Below are 19750 nucleotides of genomic sequence, written 5' to 3'. Positions count from 1 at the left end.
TGAGCCAAGCATGTCGCTTAAGAAGTACGCCCTGGACTAGGGAACGGCCAGCAGTTTCCGCAGCATCTAAGGTGTTCTTGATGATGCTTTGGTTTACCCGAGTACCTTCTGTCACAGTGGTTAATAAGCGTGTTTGCAAGGGTTCAGGGACTTCTTGTAGGCCTTCGCGCAACAGTCCCCATTGGGCATTGGCATGGCTTGCCAACAAAGTTGTATTGTTGGCAATACGCGTGGCAAAAGCTGCCAAGAATGTAATCCTCTTCCCTAAGGCATAAAGCTTCTTCCCCTCTTTGTCCGGAGGTGCTTCGCTAGTAGATAGCGGAATCCCCACCCTTTTCCTCGTGGTGGTTACTACCAGCGAATCTGGCATGGAACGACCCCTGATGTATAAGGGATCAGAAGGTGAGGGGCTAAAAAGCTTCTCGATTCTTGGATTGACTCCTCTAACTAATGCAGGTGTAGATAAAGAGGGAACAAGGTGTCTCTTGATTGAGCAGAGAAGGGGTATGGTTTGGCTAGCAAGCAGCTTCTCCTTAATTATTCTTTCAACAAAATCTACTTCTGGGGTAGCCCCCCCCCCCCCCCGTATCAATTTGAAAATGTGCTGCCACCTTGCGTAGCATTGCATTGAATGTGGGTTGATGGTCCACAGGCGAAGGTTCTCTGACCGGGGTGGTCTGAGGAGAGGGCAGGTCTAAAACATCAGGGTCTGTTAACATCCCTGGTGACCGCCAGGGCTGTGGTTCACATATGTCTGGTTCTTCCTCAAAGTACCCTACAGGGTCTTGTAGATCTTCAGTATTAAGGAATTCTTCCTCTTCCTGAAAGTGTGGATCCTCTTCAGTGAGGTCATATGTATCTATTTGTTCCTCAAGTGGGTCAAAAGTCTTGGGAATGTGGCCCTAGGGTCTTCAAGGTACACCTCCCTTGGCCTTTTAGGTGAAATGTGTTCAGAAGGGGACACAAACCTATCTATCTAGCCTGTCCATACATGATTCAAATCTTTCCCTAGTCCACTGGGATAACCCTGAACGGTCTAGTGGCGGAAAGGGTTGCTCCTCCGCCTCTAGGCGTCGAGATCTCTCCCATAGCGTGGAGGATATACTCTTGTCGCCTTCTGAGAAACCTTCTCTTGGGCCCGGCGATGGGGAGGTATCTCTGGGTTTTCCCTTCGAAGTGGGGGAAGGTTCCGGCGTATTCTTTGTAGATTTTGGCATCTCTCCGACTGAGCGGGCTTCGGTGACTCCTTCACCACCCGTTTCTGCGAGTCTTTGGAGACTATTCTAGCTATGCTTTCGACTAGCTTCTGTCGAGGGCTGGTCGTGAATAGTTTTCGGCGGTGCCGGAACCTTGCCGTCGGACGTCCTCTTTCGAGGCGTTTCGAAGGATGTTTTGGTGGTAGTGCCCTTAGTTGAAGACGGCCCAGTCACTAGGCGCGGCTGCGGGGAAGGCTGCCAGCCTTTATGGTTGGCGGAGGCCACCGGTTGATTCGGCGTCTCCGTTGGCGCTGAGGCCTTCTTCGATTTACTCGACGAATGGCCGTGGGTTGTGTGCTTAGTGACTTTTTCGTGTGTGCCAGCGTCGCCGGGGTGTACATCCCCATAAGTAGGGCCGGAGCAGAGCTTTTCGGGGCCGGGGACAGACACGATGGAGCGGGTGCGCTCCAATTAGAGGTCAACCACCTCCGTTCCGGAAGTAGCGTCATCACCATCTCCCTCGTCACACTCGGAAGCGGCGGCCGCGGGTGAGGAATCAGCCTTCGACATGACTTAAGCTGCCCACCTTTTGACTCTGTGTTCCTTCAAAGTTTTTGGACGAAGGAGTTTACAGGCCGCACACCGGGCCTCGTTGTGGTCGAGGGGTAAGCAGCTGTTACACCGCTTATGCTTGTCCTTCCATGGAAATTTGCCATTACAACATGGGCAAAATCTAAAAGGAGTCCTCTCCATAGCTGAGGACGTAACCAGTGATAACGACCCGAAAGGAAAGGGGGGAGAAAATGAAAAGGCATTCTAGAAGTAACAGAAATGTCCACACCAACCCCCACTCTCCCTACTGTGTAAGCCGGCCACGCGTTAGGCAGCGCCAATAGGATCACCTCCGTCAAAACCACAGCCGAAGATCTTGACTCGGCGGGGAAGTTGAATGGGCGTCGAAAGTGGGCTGGAGGTTGTTTAAGTTAATAATAACTGACAAATCGACCAAGGGTCGAATAAATGGTAAATGGCAATGTCTCTTACGAGCTCCGCATAAGGTGACCAGTATTCTGGGCGGAATCAAAAAAATCTGAGGGACCGCGACACGGGAGGGATTTTGGGTACACTACATGTCACTACAGGGATAGTATTACAGACACGACTTTCGAACAACAAGATGCAATACTCTGCAGTGACCACTGTATGTCGGACTATGCACAGCATGTGATTCTAAGCAGATTAACAAACATCAGAAACTAGTTGATCTCCCATTCATTCTGCTGAGTCACACTCAGGCAACCAATCACTCAGAAGAAAATTCAGCAGTCAGTCAGCCAATCAGGCATACAGTGCATTTAGGCCATTCTCCTCCCTCTCAGACAATCACATCAAGGAATGTGTATTGGGACAAGTATCCAGCCATTCAACAATACACACTGCATTCATACCAGTTTCGGGCACGGCTGTCTCAGTCATTGTGTCAAACACCAGAAACCAGACATCCACAACAAGAAGTGCATATTGGTCACACACTCCATTCACCCAGGTCCCACCCACAGGGTGTACCCACAACAGTCACTGGGAAGGCTCCAGCCAGTCTGGCCTGGACTTCACAACACCACCATACATGGAACCTCCACCCAACAACCAGTCAGGGGGAGGGACAGGGGGCAAGCTTCTCCCAGCTACTCTTCAACTTATACTTGCGATGCCTATGCACACTGTTAACACAACTTTGCGTATTCTTCACCGACTTCGCCGACAAAACGCAATTGATACTGAAATTTAGTGGGAACTATTGCCAAGACAGTGAAAAACTATCCACCCTATATAACTTCATAGAAACATGGATGAAGGCGAATTGGATGTGCCTAAACGGCTCCAAGACAGAGCTCATGATTTTCGGGTCCAGCAGCACCAGAGAAAAGTTCGATACCTCCTATTCCTCATTTAAAATCAAAGAGCCAGCAATTAAAGTTTCCGAAAAAGTAAGGACGCTGGGCATCTACCTACAGGCATCATTGGGGGCAGAGGCCCAAGTTGCCTATCTCAAAAGAAACTGTCAGTACCATCAAAGATTACTCCGAAACATCAGACCATTGCTCAACCAACAAAATAGCACAATTGCCAGGGCTACTATCCTTTCGAGACTCGACTACGATAACGCCCTCCTTCTCTGAGCCAGCACTAAGAACATAAAACAATGCCAGACAATCCAAAACAATGCCATACGAACAATAACAGGCAAAGCCGAAAGAGAACACGTTTCAGGCGAGAGGAGCGACCTTCATTGGCTGGCCATAGAGGACCGAATATTATTCAACGCCTTAACACTAGTTCACCGCTGTCTGTACGGAAAGGCACCTGAATACCTAAAGAATCAATTCTCCTGGTATGAGCCAAACCGCAATCTGTGATCCAGTAACACAGGACACTTACGTGTACATCCCACAAAAAGAGCCAATGGCCTATGTAGATCCTTTGCTACCAAGGCTACCACCCGAGAATCCCGGACAACCTTTTTTGTTAGCACTTAGAAAATCTGCGGCCTTATTTATAGAACAATTGAACCTTAAACCTGACATACCAGTACAAGATCCCAATGATGAGGGGAAAATCAAGAAAGCCAGGTACTGGCATATGGCCAATAATGTAGATAAATTCCATAAGAAGTCGAGATATCAAGAACTGACACGTCAGAGTTGGTCAATCCATACTTGTCGAAATTAAGTAGTATGGAGTTTAAGAGGTTTGTCCTGTACCTACGTATGAATGTGTTACCCACAATGGAATTTAGAGGATCGTGGTTAAATACCCCCAATTTAGATAGATTATGTAGGATTTGCAATAAAGAGATCGAAACCTGTTGGCATGTTCTGACAGGCTGTAACTCCTTGAAGCATTTATATACTAGGGGATATGAACATTTTTCGAAGGATTGTTCAGGAGACCAATTTTGGTCATATATCCACGGGGCAACATCTGTAGTGGTATGTACAGCTGCATTTGATATTTGGAAAGAGATTCTAAAGAAGGGGACCCAAGTTTTGGCAAAATGGAACTATGACTGGCAAGTGGAAGTATTGTTTCTTTTTATGAAAATTATGTAAGAAAAAAAGAAACATTGAGATGTATTGATGTAGATTGTATACTTTCTGAATTTTAATAAGTCAACGATTTTAGGTAATTAAATTGTAATGAAATTATGAATTTTGTACGTTAAAAAAATGTGCTTAAAGTTTTAAATGGATGTAACGAATTGCACACAAAAAAAAAGAAAAAATAAGACAAATAGGATTTACCCACCTTGAACTACCTTGTGTATTTCAAAAATGTGTTATTGGGGGTTGCTTTCCCTGATCCGCTTTAGGGTATTTCTAAAACAGTCTTAGAGTTGATACTTGTCATTGAGTTGCGTGTAACCCCTCATTTAATAGGTTACTTCATTACATTGAATAGCTGTGCTCTTAAACTGTAATATTGTTGAGTTAATTCAAATATGTACTCTTCTTTGCCTGACTGAAGTCACCCGGTGTGTGGTTGGAAGAGTACATGGTAAATTACTCTCCTTTTGGGTTAAGCTTCTGTGCACCTCTAAAATAGTTCACTGAAGCCATATCCTTGAGAAGCTTAAGGCCTCTAGGTAGTGTTAGGGACAGTTTTTCTAAAGTCCAACTAATGGCTTCATAAAACCATATCTGAAGAAGTACAAAGTTCCACTCTTATTATAAGGCTCAACTACCTGAGAACATTTGGTAGCGTAGACAGAGCAGGTAGGCTTCTTTTAGGAGGGAGAATGGGCTGTAGCTTGGTACAAAGAAATGTTCCTTAGAAACACTGAAACACTATGCATTGTAAAACATAAATGGTTTATTTAAATACAATAAGGCCAAGATAACTCTAGGGTAAGTTTCATATAAACGCAATTATAAAATAAAACTGAAACTGACGAGACATAAAATAAATGTTCAAGCTGAAGAAAATGGAAGCGGACTGAAAATACACCAATAGAACAATTAACTTACCAACCGGTAACGTTTCTTCGATTGGATGTTCCTCCAACGCATTCCACATCTTTGACATGTAATGTCCACAGCTGTGTACATCGGAAACTTTTTCGAGAGGGCGCCCTGTGTCGATGGCGTCGGGTCGATGTCCCACGAAGGCCTCCGTCGAGGGCGATGTCACTGGATGTTATAAATAGGACGCACGGCGCCCGTAGCCTCAGTTTGTTTTTTCCTCCATAACATGTGGCACCTATCCAATGACTGCACATAGCCTTGCGGAAACGTAAGCTGCAATCGCATAGGAAATTCTCCAGAGGGGCAGGCTGGCAGGGCGATGTGGAATACGTTGGAGGAACATATAACGTTACCAGTTGGTAAGTAACTTGTTCTTCGAATGGATTGTGTCCTCCAACGTATTCCACATCTTTGACAGACTCCCAAAGCAGTACCAGAAAATGGAGGGAAAAGAATTTAGAGTACCCAATCAGATGGCTGAATAAAGAACCACCTTACCAAAGGCCATATCTTGACCATGGATCATATCCAGGGTATAATGTTTAACAAAGGTGTGGATAGAAGCCCATGTGGCTGCATCACAAATATTCCTAATAGGACCTCCCAGTTGTAGGGCTGTGGAAGTAGCCACACCCTTAGTGGAATGAACTCGCAACCCTTCAGGAGGGTCCTTAACCGCCAATCGGTAACATTCAGCAATGGTGAGGCTAATCCACCTGGACAAGGTCCGTTGGGTAACAGCCTGTACCAATCGGTGTCCAGCATACCCCACAAAGAGTTGATCGTCCACTCAGACCCTTGACATCCTAGAAATATAAAAGCTCAGAGCTCTCCTAGGGTCCAACCTATGGAGTTGCTCTTCTTCCTTACCAGGATGAGAAGGAGGATAGAAAGACGCAAGAACCACTTACTGGCTTAAATGAAATTCAGACACTACCTTAGGTAGAAAGGAAGGACGTACCCTCAGTACAACCCTAACCTTGTGAAACACAGTAAAGGGTGGCTTAGATGAAAGTGCCTGCAAATCACTCACTCTGCGAGCGGAAGTAACCGCATCCAGGAACACCATCTTAAAAGACAACAATCTCAGAGGGCAAGAGTGCAAAGGTTCAAACGGAGCACCCATCAGGAATTTCAAAACCAAATTCCGATCCCAAACCGGCACCTGGAAAGGGGACGGTGGGAACACATTAGTGAGCCCTTTAAGATTCCTTTGATTTCCCAATTTCTTAAAGTAAGAACATTCTTCAGACGAGCGCTTGAAGATTGACAGCACTGCCAAGTAACCTTTAATGGTACCCACTTGAAGGGCCCCGTGGCCCAAAGAAAGTATGAAAGACAAAACCACAGCAATGGAACACTGAAGAGGATCCGCATTTTGTTCTCTGCACCAGCTGCAAAACTTACGGCAATGGTGCAGGGATTTTGTTGCTGGCCTCCTGGCCGAAAGCAACACCTCCATCACGTCATCTGGGAGGTCCCAATCCTTATACCCCAACCTTTCAGATACCAAGTGTGAAGGTTGAGAGTCCTGACCTCTGGATGGAGAAACTGACCCCCCTTGCATGAGTTCAGATCCTCTCGGTAGGGAAGACTGCTTGGAGGACAGATGGACATTTCTAGAAGGTCCGGGTACCACGCTCTTCTGGCCTACTCTGGAGCAATGAGGATCATTTGGGATCCGAACCTCTGTAACCTCCTTAACACTTGAGGAATGACGGGGACTGGAGGAAACTCGTACAGGAGTGGGAATGACCAATCCACTACGAATGCGTCTCCTAAGGCTCCTCTCTGAGGAAATTCCCTTGAGCAGAATCTCTTGCACTTCCGGTTGGCACTGGTGGCGAAGGGATCCACTTGTAGGGTCCCCCAAAGGGCGAAGATCTCCAGAAGAACTTCCTGAGCCAACTCCTACTCGTGAGTGATCGTGCTCTGCCTGCTCAGAGCGTCCATCGCCATACTGTGCTCTCCGGCCAGATGAACTGCCGAGAGTGAAATTCCTTGCTGGATTGCCCAGAGCTGCATTGCCTCTCTGCACAATGGCGGTGACCCTGCCCCCACCCCTTTTTTGTTGAGGCAATGCATGGCCACTGTGTTGTCCGTCATGATCAGAAGCCTCTTCCCCCATACAGACGGCAGAAAATCGTTCAGGGCCAGCCGGATGGCCCTCCACTCTAACAGGTCGATGTGGAGTTTGGACTCCGACGGAGACCACCGACCGCTGGCGGTCATGTCCTCGGCATGAGCTCCCCATCCTGTGAGGGAAGCGTCCGTCACTACAGTCACCTCCGGCCACGGTTGCCAAAACGGCTCCCCCTTCATCAGATTCCCCTCGTTGGCCCAGCACAAGATCCTGGGAGACCGAGATTGGGAACTGAACGGGATCCCACATGTGGCCTGAGAACTGCGACCACTGCATCTTGAGGACCCATTGCAGGGATCTCATCCTCAGCCTGGTCTCTGGCACCAGAGAAATGCAGGATGCCATGAGGCTGAGCAACCTTAGGAATTCGAATGCCGGGAGACTCTGGGCATGTTGAAACATGTCCACCATCTGCACAATGTGATGAGCCCTCGCCTTGGGAGGCGAGCACTTCCCCCAAGGATGTGTCCAACACAGTCCCGATGTACTGGAGCTGTTGGGAAGGTGTCAGATGCGACTTCCTGAAATTTAGGTAGAAGCCCATCTTGTAGAGGGAGCGGCAGGCGAGACCGAGGTGATCCAAAGCTTGCTCGGGAGAACGCGAACGTATCAGCCAGTCGTCCTGTGGGATATATTGACCCAACTCAGCTGTGCTTCCTCACATCACAAAGCTGCATTTCAGCATGAACAGCAAAATAGCTGCGCTGGGTTCTGTGAACTCCATGGCCTCAAAACATTGCAGCAACAAAAAGATGGCTGCACCGTCTTGCCAAGCACACATTGGGCAGGATGGAACAAGGGGACACATTGAGGGAGCGTGCCAGTGTGTTCTGACATATACAAATGGAACAAAGTGAAAAAGCAGCGTTGCTTTGCTGCCAGCCCGAAATCCCCATCTGCTCTTCCTTAAACTACTGTTATTAATAAGGCCCTGCCATGCCCAGTATATCCCATTGTGCTTCAGCAAAACCCAAGCATGATTTCTAATTGACAGGCCCCGTCAAACCAACTCTGAAAAATCAACCAAGGAACTTCACTTTTTACTGCACGGGGAAACGCGTTCATTTTCTTCACAAAGTATCAAAGATTAGTAAAGGAACTCCAACTATTTGGGCCATGTCAATTTCAATGCATCTGTGCTTCAAACCAAACTCTGGCATACAAGAAATTAATTATGGCTGCAAAACGGTGCAAGAATCTGATGGAGATGCAAAACTGAATTTAAAAAGAAATGCCAGCTTGCACCACAAGTGTAAACGAATGGGCTTTGAATACGAGGAGAAAAAGTTTTAAAAAGTACAACTGTTGAATGAAAGTCTGCCATTACCCAGCCATGTGAAGGGTTGCTGGTGAAAATACACACATGGGCTATTTTATTCCACAGGCTTGTTTTAATTCAGGACCAAATATAAGAAAATAAAGGTTTTAAACCGCCTGGGCTGGGTTTTGCAAACTCTCAAACTCTCAAAAACAGGTTATTTCAGTTGGCAGAGCCAAGGGGTCCCCCAAAGAAAGGGAACCACCATAAACTCTCAGCAGATACTAACACCCCAGTGATAATTACTAGGTTGAACTGAACCTGGTCTTGGCTGAACCCCCTTACAATGGAACTCCCAGGACAACGAAGTGTCAAGTGGGGAAGGGGCAATACACCTTCAATCAAGCTGGGAAACCCCCACCTAGCTCTGGAGGAAATGACAGTTGGTGGGAGCTGAAGAGAAAAGAAAATGGGCAAGTGACGGACAAAGGACTGCCTTTGGTTTCCAAAGACTATTGATTAATAAAAATGTAAAGACTTATCTATGTAGCAAGACTTTGTAAAAATGTAAACATTTCACAGTTTAAAAGTGATTTTGTGGGGTATAATTTGAAACACTGTAGAATTCACTGACACCTTGGGTACAGAAATGGCAAAGAATAGGGGATTATAAGAAAAGTATCCATGATCCCAATGAGAATGTTCATACTTACCTCCCTTATGATAATCCACACACATGTACAAAGTTACAGAATTTTGGGCCGAATATTTCATACTCAAAATTAACAAAAAGTATTAGAAGGGCGAAACAATGTCTCACAGATTTCAGAGTTGGAGTGGAATGTTCTGCATAAAATATGTAACCTGTTTATGTAAGTTGCAAAGAGACTTCAACTGTATAAATGTACCATTTATGGCTAAATCGGGTTTTAGCTAAAGTAACTGTGGGAGGGGGTTTTGAACATTGTAAAACTCACATCATAAATCTGACATTCTGCCTTGAAAACCAACCAGTTGAGAGCGAGGCGGGGACTAGCACCCCAGACCAATCCAGTCGGTTAGAGGTGTGCTTAGATAAGCATGCCCAGCCATATACTTTAATGAGGTCAGTATGCATTATACATAAGAGTCCCTGACAAGACACTAGACAGACACTATTCCTTATTTTCCTGCGCTGGCGTTCCTATTCCATTCATCCTGCTGAGTCCAGATTCCAACTACAAGGCCTAAGCATTGCTGACTGTTCCAGCAAGGCCTTAAATCATAAAATCTCAAGTAATCAAAGGGAGAAAGCTGAGGTATTCTTTGGGAAGTATCCTGATACCACTAATTGCTGCCCACTAGCTGCATCCAGCAGTACCTGTGCCATCCAGCGACCAGAATTACCATCTGGTGACCCGACCTTGCCCAGCGGTCCTTTGCCAGGCACGCTGCCGTGCGGCAACCAGAACCTATTGACGGTCCAAAAATCCCAAACTAAAAGTGGACTGTAAGTATAATTCCTACCCCATAGAAATCCATAGTCTATCTTGTCTTGCATTTGTCCTTATCCCACACTCTAAGCCATCCTATCCTTATCATGATAACTTGTTAAAACTGTCAGAATGATCCGTGCAACCCTGCCCTTGATTCTAGTGCTAGCGCCATCTCTTTTCATTTTTGTCTGGTGTAAAGTGTAAGCCTTTCGTTATATTTCGAGTAAACCAACTAATTTTCAAATATTTTATTGTTGGGGTTGAGCACTGGGGTGGTAAGGTTGACCTTGCGAATCAACCTTGGTGCTTACTGTGTTCCTCTTCAATAATATAGTCTAGATAATTTCAAGTAATTGCCTTTCTTTCAAAACTGAAGTCTTCATTATGACCGCTTGACCGCTTAGTTTTCCGAAAACTGAACCCCATTTCAACCTGAAAATCTTATTAAAAACTGCAGCTACACCCATTCTTTCACTTCTGTAATATCCCTGTGATGTACCTCTGTTCCCCAGATTAAAAACTGCATCACGATTTGCAATATTTCACCAGCTTTTTAAAGAAACCGTTTGAGCAAATTTACACGGAAATTGAAAGGAAATGCAACTTGTACACATGTCATTTGGCTGCAATCCGTTTTGAACTTTCCACTCTTTTTTCTGAATTGTATGCTCTTAGTAATCCACTGTGTGATCGTTAGAATCTTTGCATTGTTGCTTTAGTGAGGATTTGTATTTGTTTTAAGGTTAACACACATAATTAATTTGTCCATTACCAAGTGTCATTTCATAACATTGCAAGGGGTTTAAAATCTGTTTTTCCCCTCTCATTTGGGGAGGAAAGGTTTCCTGCCTCTTATTTCTGATTACCTGATGCTTCTTTCTATCCATTCAGAATTTATTATTTGTGGGTTGAGGGAACATTGCAGGGGGGAAATCCTAACTTGGGTGCTATTTTTCCTAAATCAAAAAGTGCTCCTATTCCCTGGTGTTTTGTAAATATTCGACTAGAAGGTTAAACCAAGTCCATTGCTTACATTCTCATTGTAATTATCACCTCATTGGTGATTGCTGCCCTATATTAAAAATTGTATGATTTCTTTTGAATTTTAAAATAAATAAATATTGTATTTCGCCAACCAGCCAGGTTCATGGTCCATTGTGACTCAGGGTATTTGAAAAGGGGGTGCGATACGAGTTGTGTACCATCTCAAATTTAATCGGCATAAAATAAGGAGAAAAGCATCTCAGGTCTGCGCTACATACTATGCTGAGATCAAGGTGTGTGTCGCCTGATTGAAATCCTTAACAGTACATGTAGGGGTAGGCGTGAATTTCCCCCCTTCGCCTGAGAGACGCTGCCACCACTACCATGAGCTTGGTCAAGACCCGCTGGGCGGAGGTCAGTCCGAATGGCAGGACACGAAACAAAGTGCGAGTCGCCAGCCGCAAACCTCAGGTACTTTCTGTGCTTGGAATGAATCGGCACATGAAAGTAAGCGTCCTGTAGGCCCAGAGACACCAACCAATCCTGAAGGTGAAGGGCCTGGAGGACTTGAGAAAGCATGACCATCTTGAATATTCCTTTGTGAGAAGTTTGTTCAACCAAAGCATGTCCAAGATGGGTCTCAATCCCCCATCTTTCTTTGGGATAAATAAAATGGGGAATACCATCCCTTGTTCCGCTCTGCTACAGGCACCAGTTCTATACCGCCTTTCTCTAGCAGGGTCAAGATTTCATGCACAAGGAGCGGATCTGGAAGCTTCAAAGAGAGATTCCCTGGTGGATTGTCGTGAGGCTGCTGTAGGAAGGGAAGGCAGTAGCCGTGGGCTATGGCATCCAGAACCCATGCATCCGAAGTAATGGCTCACCATTCTTCGAGATTCTGAGACAGTCTGCCCCCAACCGGCGAACCATGGGACATGGCCTCATGACTGTTTTGGAGCAGCTGCGGCAGCGCCTGAAGGCAAAGAGGCAGCTGCCTGAGCGGCTTTGGCACCTCTATTTCCGGACCACCACGAGTACTTTTAGGCGGACCCCTTTCACTGGCGGCTCCTCTCGTTCTACCAAAGGAGGAGTAGTAACGAAAAGAAACTCCCCTCCACTGTTGTCCCCTAAGACGAAAAGGCAGAGGTTGACGCACAGCTGCGCTTAAAGATTTCCCCGCAGCTTTTGAGGTCTGCAACCTCTCAAGGCTCTCGTCAGCCTTGCTGCCAAACAAATGCGCACCATCATAGGGTATGTTAAAAAGACAGGCTTGCATATCCAGAGCAAAACCAGACTTCCGCAACCACGCAAATTTGCATATAACGAGTGCTCACAGCCATGGACCGGCTAACACTTTCGGCCGTGTCCAAAACAGACAGAAGGGAATTCACACATGGCATCCTTGCTATCTTGCAGAAGAGCAAGGAACCCATCCCTTTCTTCCCCTTCGGGAATATGCTGAGCCACAAGAGAAACAATTCCACAGAGTGTGAAAATCTTGCCAAGGCACAAGTGGAGTTGGTCGATTTCAGTGCCATACTCCCTGCAGAAAACACCTTTCGTGCCCAACTGTTGAAGCGTTTGTCGTCCATATCCGGAGGGATGGTAGGGTACGCGGCCTGTCTCGAGGTGGCCGGAGCTGCCTGAACCACCAATCTCTCGGGAGTGGGGTGAGAAGAAAAGGTAACTGGGGTGGCTACCGGAAGGGTGGTATATTTTAGTTAACTATTTGTTAACTGCCGGAAGAGATTCCGGGGTCCGCCAAGCAGCCGCCACCCTTTTCTGAAAGGTCAAAGGAAAAGCTAACACCATGTCAGAGGGCAGACCTTGATCTAGAATATCCATCAAGTCATCCTGAATAAAAGCCTCAGCAGGAGTTGACCAACCAAGATATTCCGTGACTCTAGCCATCAGTCTGCTGTAGGACGATTCAGCATGAACCCCAGGCTCAGGCCTGCCAGATTCTACCTCAGGAGAAGTGTCTAGGAAACAAGCATCATGAAGAGATTGCCTTAACTCTTCCAAATGACTATCCCCCGAAAAGACAGGAGCCACAGCAGGCTCAACAGGGTCAAAATCTAAATCTGACCTCTCCTCCTCCTCATAGATGTCTCCAGAGGGAGGTAAAAGTCCTGTCTTGGGACAGCCGAGGGTCTGGAGTCCTTAACAGGCCTTACAGACTTGGAAGAAGCCTTCCGTGGAGGATCAACCGTACCAGGGACCTCCGACGGCAAATCCCGGCCAAAAAGCCCCAAAAGCTTTGGCGTCAAAAACAGTGCCGATGGCGCCGAGGGCGGGTACGAAGGCAAAGCTTTGTCGTCAGTGGACATACCCTTGGACTTCGATGTACATGACTTACTGGGTTTTAGAACCCCCATCTACCTGAAGCTTTCCCTTGCACTCCCACAAGGCCTTAACAGTCAGCGACTGGCATTTGTAACAGTCTTCTGTGTCGTGACTTTTGCCCAAGCACCACAAACAAATGCGATGAGGGTCGGTAATCGACATCTTAGAGTTGCAGTCTTGAAGCCAGACCACAGAGTCGGAGGGGTCGAAGACGACGACCTATTCACAGGACTACATGAGGGGCGCTGAGTCACCGAAGCAAACACGTTTGTGGAAAAAATGAAATTGAGGCTACAGGCGCCGTGTGTCCCATTTATAACATCTGGTGACATAGCCCTCGAAGGAGGCCTTTGAGGGACATCGACCCGACACCAGACGCCCTCTGCCGAAAAAGTTTCCGAAGTACACAGCTGTGGACATTACATGTCAAAGATTTGGAATACGTTGGACGACAGTTGGATTGAGCAGAAAATAGAATTGAGGGCTGAGCTTCAGCAGAGTATGGTGAACATTGGCTGGCAGTCTTAAAGGGTCAGGGTTTTAACATCACAGAGACAATATGCATTTCATATTAAACAATATAAAAATAATTCTCCAATTAAGTAGAAACTTATTTCAGAACTGTTACTATCCAATTATGAAAGTTTTGAAACTGAAAACATTCAGGTGCCAGTTACAGAGATTAATGCTGTAAGTTCCTGAAGGAAAACCAGGGCCTGAGAAGAAAAACTCATGTAGCATATTGCTTCATGTGTCCATGGGGTGTGCAATGGAACAGGAAAGGACACCAAAGAAACTACTTATAAAATGTAGATAAACAGGTGGTGGCATATCTTGCAGATTCCATCAATTCAGAATAAAACCTCTAAAGTACTATAGGATTGCCAATGCTGCCATTAGACCAACCCAATAAATATCAAATGTGCTAGCCTTGCTACTAAGAAAGCATGTACTGTGGCATTACAGCAATACATGACTGCAACCAAAAGCAGGCAGATGTATAAACACACATCCATGTCTACATGGAATTACCTGCGTCAGAGAAGAAGTGATTTGTCAGCTGCTGCTGCGTCGCCACTTGTTGCGTTTTCATTCCAATCTGCTGTGGTTGGATTCCGCCCATTAGCTTCTGAGGGAGCACCTGCTGTTGGCTCAGCTGAGCTGGAAGATCTGATTGTACCATTTGCTGCCCAGCTAGAATATTCCCTTGCGTTTGTGCCACTGTAATGTGTGGTGCTAAAGCCTGACTGGCCTGGGAGCCAACAAGTCTTTGTTGTAGCTGGTGCTGATGGTTCAGTAACTGTGGATTAGTCAAGGTGCTGTGTTGCCGACTCATGGTCCCCACATTAAGCTGTTGCGGGGGTCCGGCAAGACTTGAGTGCAGGCCATCGTGTGACATCTGGGGCATCTGCTGGGTGGGAACTGAAGGGTGACTCATGACCGAGTGCTGAACTGCCTGGATTTGTTGTTTACCAGCAGAATGATGGGAAGACATCAGCTGTTTCTTCTGCAGTTCTTTCTTCTCATGTTCCAAGAGATCTTCTATCAGAAGGGGAAGCTCACTGGCTACCAAAGAGCTCTCCATCTTGTCCAAGTCATCAGCTGAGGAGTTGTTGGCATCAGACAAGGCCAAAGACACAGAAGGCAAGTCAAACTTATCAAGAATAGAGCTGCGCTGACCTGAAATGGAGTCGTGGGGCTTAAGTGGACTTTTCGACTTCAATGGACCCATGTCAGAGGTGGACAATGTATGTCCCGAGTTTGAAAAAATTGTCTGACTAATGCACGCACTGTCCAAAGTATTTTCTGTTCCATTAGGGCTTGCTGAACTATCGGCACTTTGCTCCGGTTTCAGGGGATGATCCCTAAGAGAGTTTGCAGTTTTATCTTCATTCAGTATTACCTCTGCCTTTATATTGGCAGACATGCTTTCACCGTGGCTGGAAGTAAACTGGCATGTGGCCATCTTCAAGCAGTTCTCCTCCAGTTTTGGTTTTATGTTGGCAGAGTAGGTTGCCATCTTGTTTTCCATAACGACACTGGAGACATTCAGCCTCTTTTCAAAAATTTGATTATTCAAAGCAAGCTGAGATTCTGCAGGAAGTGTCATGTTCTCCATCCCACTGGACTTCTGGTCTTTGTCATCAGATGCAAGGGTCTCCTTTTGTTGCTCAATGACAATGGTAGAACTCGAGTCACTACCATTCGCAGGCTCTTTTTTCAAGAGTGCTTCCTTCTCAGCTTTCTCGTTAGCTGATTCCACCAGTCGAAGGTGTTCATTAAAGATATCCTTTTTGTCACCAGTGTCAAGTTCAGGGTCAGTGTACGCTAAAAGGTCAAACTCATCCCCATTTAAAAGATCGTCAAGATGAGGGTCATTTGTCTCGAGGTTGTCTAGATTACCCAGGTCATCGTCACCTTTTGCTACATCTGGGTCAAGTCCAAGATTTGTTAAATCATCATCATCCTCCTCTAGGTCTTTATGAGTATCAAAATCATCATCCAGGTCTGGCTCAACAGTTTCCTCACATGGCAGCCTCTCAGACTCCATCCTAACTTGAGCTTTACTAGGCCCTGTTGTCGATTCAGAAGCACTGGGAGAAGAGCCTGAATCTTCCTTTAAGTTATCCGGCTCAACAGTGCAGGCAGAAGAGGAGAGTAAATGTGAAGAATGCGGTGATTGCATTTCGACATTCTTTAAAGGTGTCACATCCTTGCTGCTTATTCGCTGGAGGTGCCCAATTTCAGCAAGCTGTACGGACGACAACCTGGGACCGGAAGTCTTCTGGGGCTGAATAAGAGACTCCTGTACAGCAGCCCTGGTGCTCTCAGGATGGTGATGATGCCGACGGCCAATTTCCTCACTGGCAAGGAAGAAGCGAGGTCGTGGGGGAGGACTCTGAATAAAAGGCGGGCCACTAGCACCAGAAGTCACCTTCTGTGGATTATGGCGCAGCTCAATATATGGGGCATGCATGGAGCCTGGGGAGACTGGGGTCTGTTCACTGGAGTTGGGCATTAGAATGCCAGTGGAGGAAGCAGATACTGGTTTGTTTATGTCAGGGACTGATGGATGCTGGTAGCGATTCATGACAGGCGGCTGCTGTGACTGCCATATGTGCTGCATTTGAGGCTGGTGCGGTGGTCCAGGAAAGGCTGCTCGAGGGTAATAAGCTTGGAGGCCTCCAACAGATTGTCTGGAATAGGGATAACATGCAGGAAAAAAAAAAAAGAAAATCGATGGATTAGACCAGTTATTGTAAAACCTTTTCAGCTTCATGAACATATTCCCTTAACACACCAATTGGGAAACGCTCTTCAAACCCCTTTCAATAGACACACTTTCCCCCTTAAGCATTTATATTTACTTTATTATGCAGCAGTATTCCCAAATGGATTTACAAAAAGAAGCCATTTCAAATTCCACCAAAATTCGCTGTGCATTACCATCACTCATTGAAGTAATTTTAAACATAGTACATACATCTCAGACAGGCACAAAAGCTGAAAGAAAATAATTGCAATAAGCAATATACACTTCCAATAACAATCATTTTGCGGAATAATCAATCACGTTTGCCAAAGACCCTGCCATTAAGTGGGAGCACTGCACGTAGAATGCTTTTAGATTTTTTCCAAAATATACTGTTGCTGTTTAAGTGCTTAAGTGCAAGGATTGGGAATTATTGCAAGGCAATCTACTATTCGGATTTTGATTTTGAGCAAACCTAATTAGTCGTTCTGCGAAGCTGCAAGCAAAGTAGGACAGAACTCTAGTAGGTTTCGCCATTGGAGATTGATATTTCAATCACGCCACACAAAGATGTTTTGGAGTAACTCGTTTTAGTCAAACATCATGATATATTGCGATACCTTTGCGAAAGATATGAGCTCCTGTGCTTTAGCACGACACATCATTGACCTTTCATGTACATTTGTGGGGAACTTTAAAATCTTGTTAATTTTTAAGATAGATTTATAAAATCAGCCCAGGGAAGGCTTTCGGTGGCCACTGTTAGGAAAGATTGAGAAATTACTGATCGTAATGTTTTTCTATGGATTCTTCTGCTGCAGATTCCTCATCAGATAAATATCCATTGGAGGGTCAGCTGCTTGGAAAGCTTTGACAGGGGCATAGTGCGCCTCAACTCGCCCGTCGATCCGCCTTGATCCTATGCTGTCATCTGCTCCGGACATTACGCTGGTCGTCTTACATATACTGCATCACTACGCCCCTGTACCTGGGTTCCCACCTTCCCTCGCTCCCCCACCCCCGGAGCTCAGCAACTGCAGAGTAAAACTAGCACAAAGAAACGGCCAAACAGCTGAAATACCATAGAAATTGTAATCCCACTGGGATTATTATTATTATTATTTAAATAGAAACCGCCAAAGCCTGAAGCACTAAACCAGAAAATGGACTGAAGACCCCAGAACCATATTCATCTCTTTCCTCTCAAGAGGAAGACAACCTCCAACTGCAGACGCTTTCATAGCAGGGATGGAAGGGAAGAGTAATGAAGAATCTACGGGGGAAGAATCCACAGAAAGAACATTACGGTAATTTCTCCTTCGAAGGACTGCATTTCTACCACAGATTCCTCAACGGATAGTTTCCAAAGCAGTACCTGTGTTGGAGGCGGGATGAAAATTCTGCAAAACAGCCTTCTACACGGAGCGTCAGCCACACAGGCGATGTACAGGCTCTAATACTTTGCAATCATATGAAGTGAAGACCAAGTCACAGCCCGGCAGAAGTCTTTAACCGGTACACCTCTCTGCAGCACCATAGAAGTAGAGACCCTCCGGTGGAATGGGCCACAATGCCAGAGGTAATTATTTCCCCATGATGCAATAGCACTCAGATGCATAGCATGATCCAAATGATGACATTGCATGTTTAGAGACTGCTAAATCTTTCCTGGCCACAGAGCAGGCCACAAACAACTGGTCAATTTTCTATACCCTGCTGTACTAGCTACATAACTCAATGCCCTCTTAGGTTCTAGTCTGTGAAAGCGCTCCTCCTCAGAGGGGTGCAGGGGTGGATAGAACATGGGAAGGTCAATTGCCAGGAGAAATGGAATTGGGACACCACTTTGGTCATAAATCAAAGCCTCGCCTTAAGAGACACCTTTTCCCAAAAGAAAAAAAAGGAATGGTGTCTTACAAGATAGGGCCTGCAGTTCTCTGACCTCGCCTGGCTGAAAATGACGGCCACAAGTAAAGCCGTTTTTAAAATAACTGCAAGGAACAAGAATGTAAAGGCTCAAACGGAGGCGCCATCAGAAATGTGAACCAAATTAAGGTCCCAGTTAGGAACCACAAAGGGAGTATGCAGAAACGTATACAGGAATTGGGCCATAACCGGGATAGTGAAGGACGACCCTTACTCCTGAGACCTTTTGAACACAAAGCCACCAAAAATCCTTTGACTATGGTGACCTGAAGGCCTGAAGAGGCCAGTAACAGAAGGAACTCCATCACTGTAGTGGTGAGGCAAGAGATCGGGTCAATCTTGCGTTCCCTGCACCACATCTCAAATCTTCACCTGCACGCACACAGTGATCTTGTTGACAGTGTGTGCAGCCAGCAGCACCTAGAGTACCTCCTCAGAGAGGTCCCGGTCAACATATCTCATCCTCTCAAGAGCCACTCATGTAGGTTGAGGGATGCAGGGTTCGGGTGGAGCACCCGACCTTCCGACTGGAATAGGAGATCTGGGCGACAAGGCAACCGAAGAGGTGGGCAGATGGTCAAATCCAGAAGGTCTGGGTACCAAATCCTCCCCGCCCAATCCAGGGCGATCAGGGTTGCTTGAAAGATCCTCAACCTCCTCAGAACCCACAGAAGGAACAAGTTACTTACCTGTAACTGTTATCCAGCATGGGTCTGGCATCGATTCACATGCTCATGAATATTACACATCAGGCTGGGAATCCTCAGGAAAAAAACAGTTTCAGTTTCGTTTCTAAACTGCCTTCCTCCTATAAACCGACCCCTGAGCTCTAGGTCATACTGCCCCCATCCAATGACTGCCACTACCCAGGGCCCCTCCTCTGGCCGCCATCTACCCAGGGCCCCTCCTCTGGCCGCCATCTACCCAGGGCCCCTCCTCTGGCCGCCATCTACCCAGGGCCCCTCCTCTGGCCGCCATCTACCCAGGGCCCCTCCTCTGGCCGCCATCTACCCAGGGCCCCTCCTCTGGCCGCCATCTATCCAGGGCCCCTCTGACCGCCATCTATCCAGGGCCCCTCCTCTGGCCGCCATCTACCCAGGCCCCTCCTCTGGCCGCCATCTACCCAGGGCCCCTCCTCTGGCCACCA

The 19750-nt window shown here is 46.5% G+C and overlaps 1 protein-coding gene across 3 annotated transcripts in view; it reads right to left on the bottom strand.

Moving 5' to 3' along the window:
* Window positions 1-19750, bottom strand: part of KMT2D (lysine methyltransferase 2D) — a 2224302-nt gene that overhangs the window by 885968 nt on the left and 1318584 nt on the right. For all 3 annotated transcript variants that reach the window (XM_069653836.1, XM_069653837.1, XM_069653838.1), the window contains one exon: window positions 14457-16621. In XM_069653836.1, the coding sequence (XP_069509937.1) occupies window positions 14457-16621 (2165 nt within the window). The remainder of the gene's footprint in view (window positions 1-14456; window positions 16622-19750) is intronic.

This window comes from Ambystoma mexicanum, chromosome 3q, assembly GCF_040938575.1.
Source record: "Ambystoma mexicanum isolate Mex_15411 chromosome 3q, UKY_AmexF1_1, whole genome shotgun sequence".
Classification (NCBI taxonomy): Eukaryota; Metazoa; Chordata; class Amphibia; order Caudata; family Ambystomatidae; genus Ambystoma; species Ambystoma mexicanum.
The sequence above is the reverse complement of the archived record's forward strand: the minus strand, read 5'-3'. Positions and strand labels throughout refer to the sequence as shown.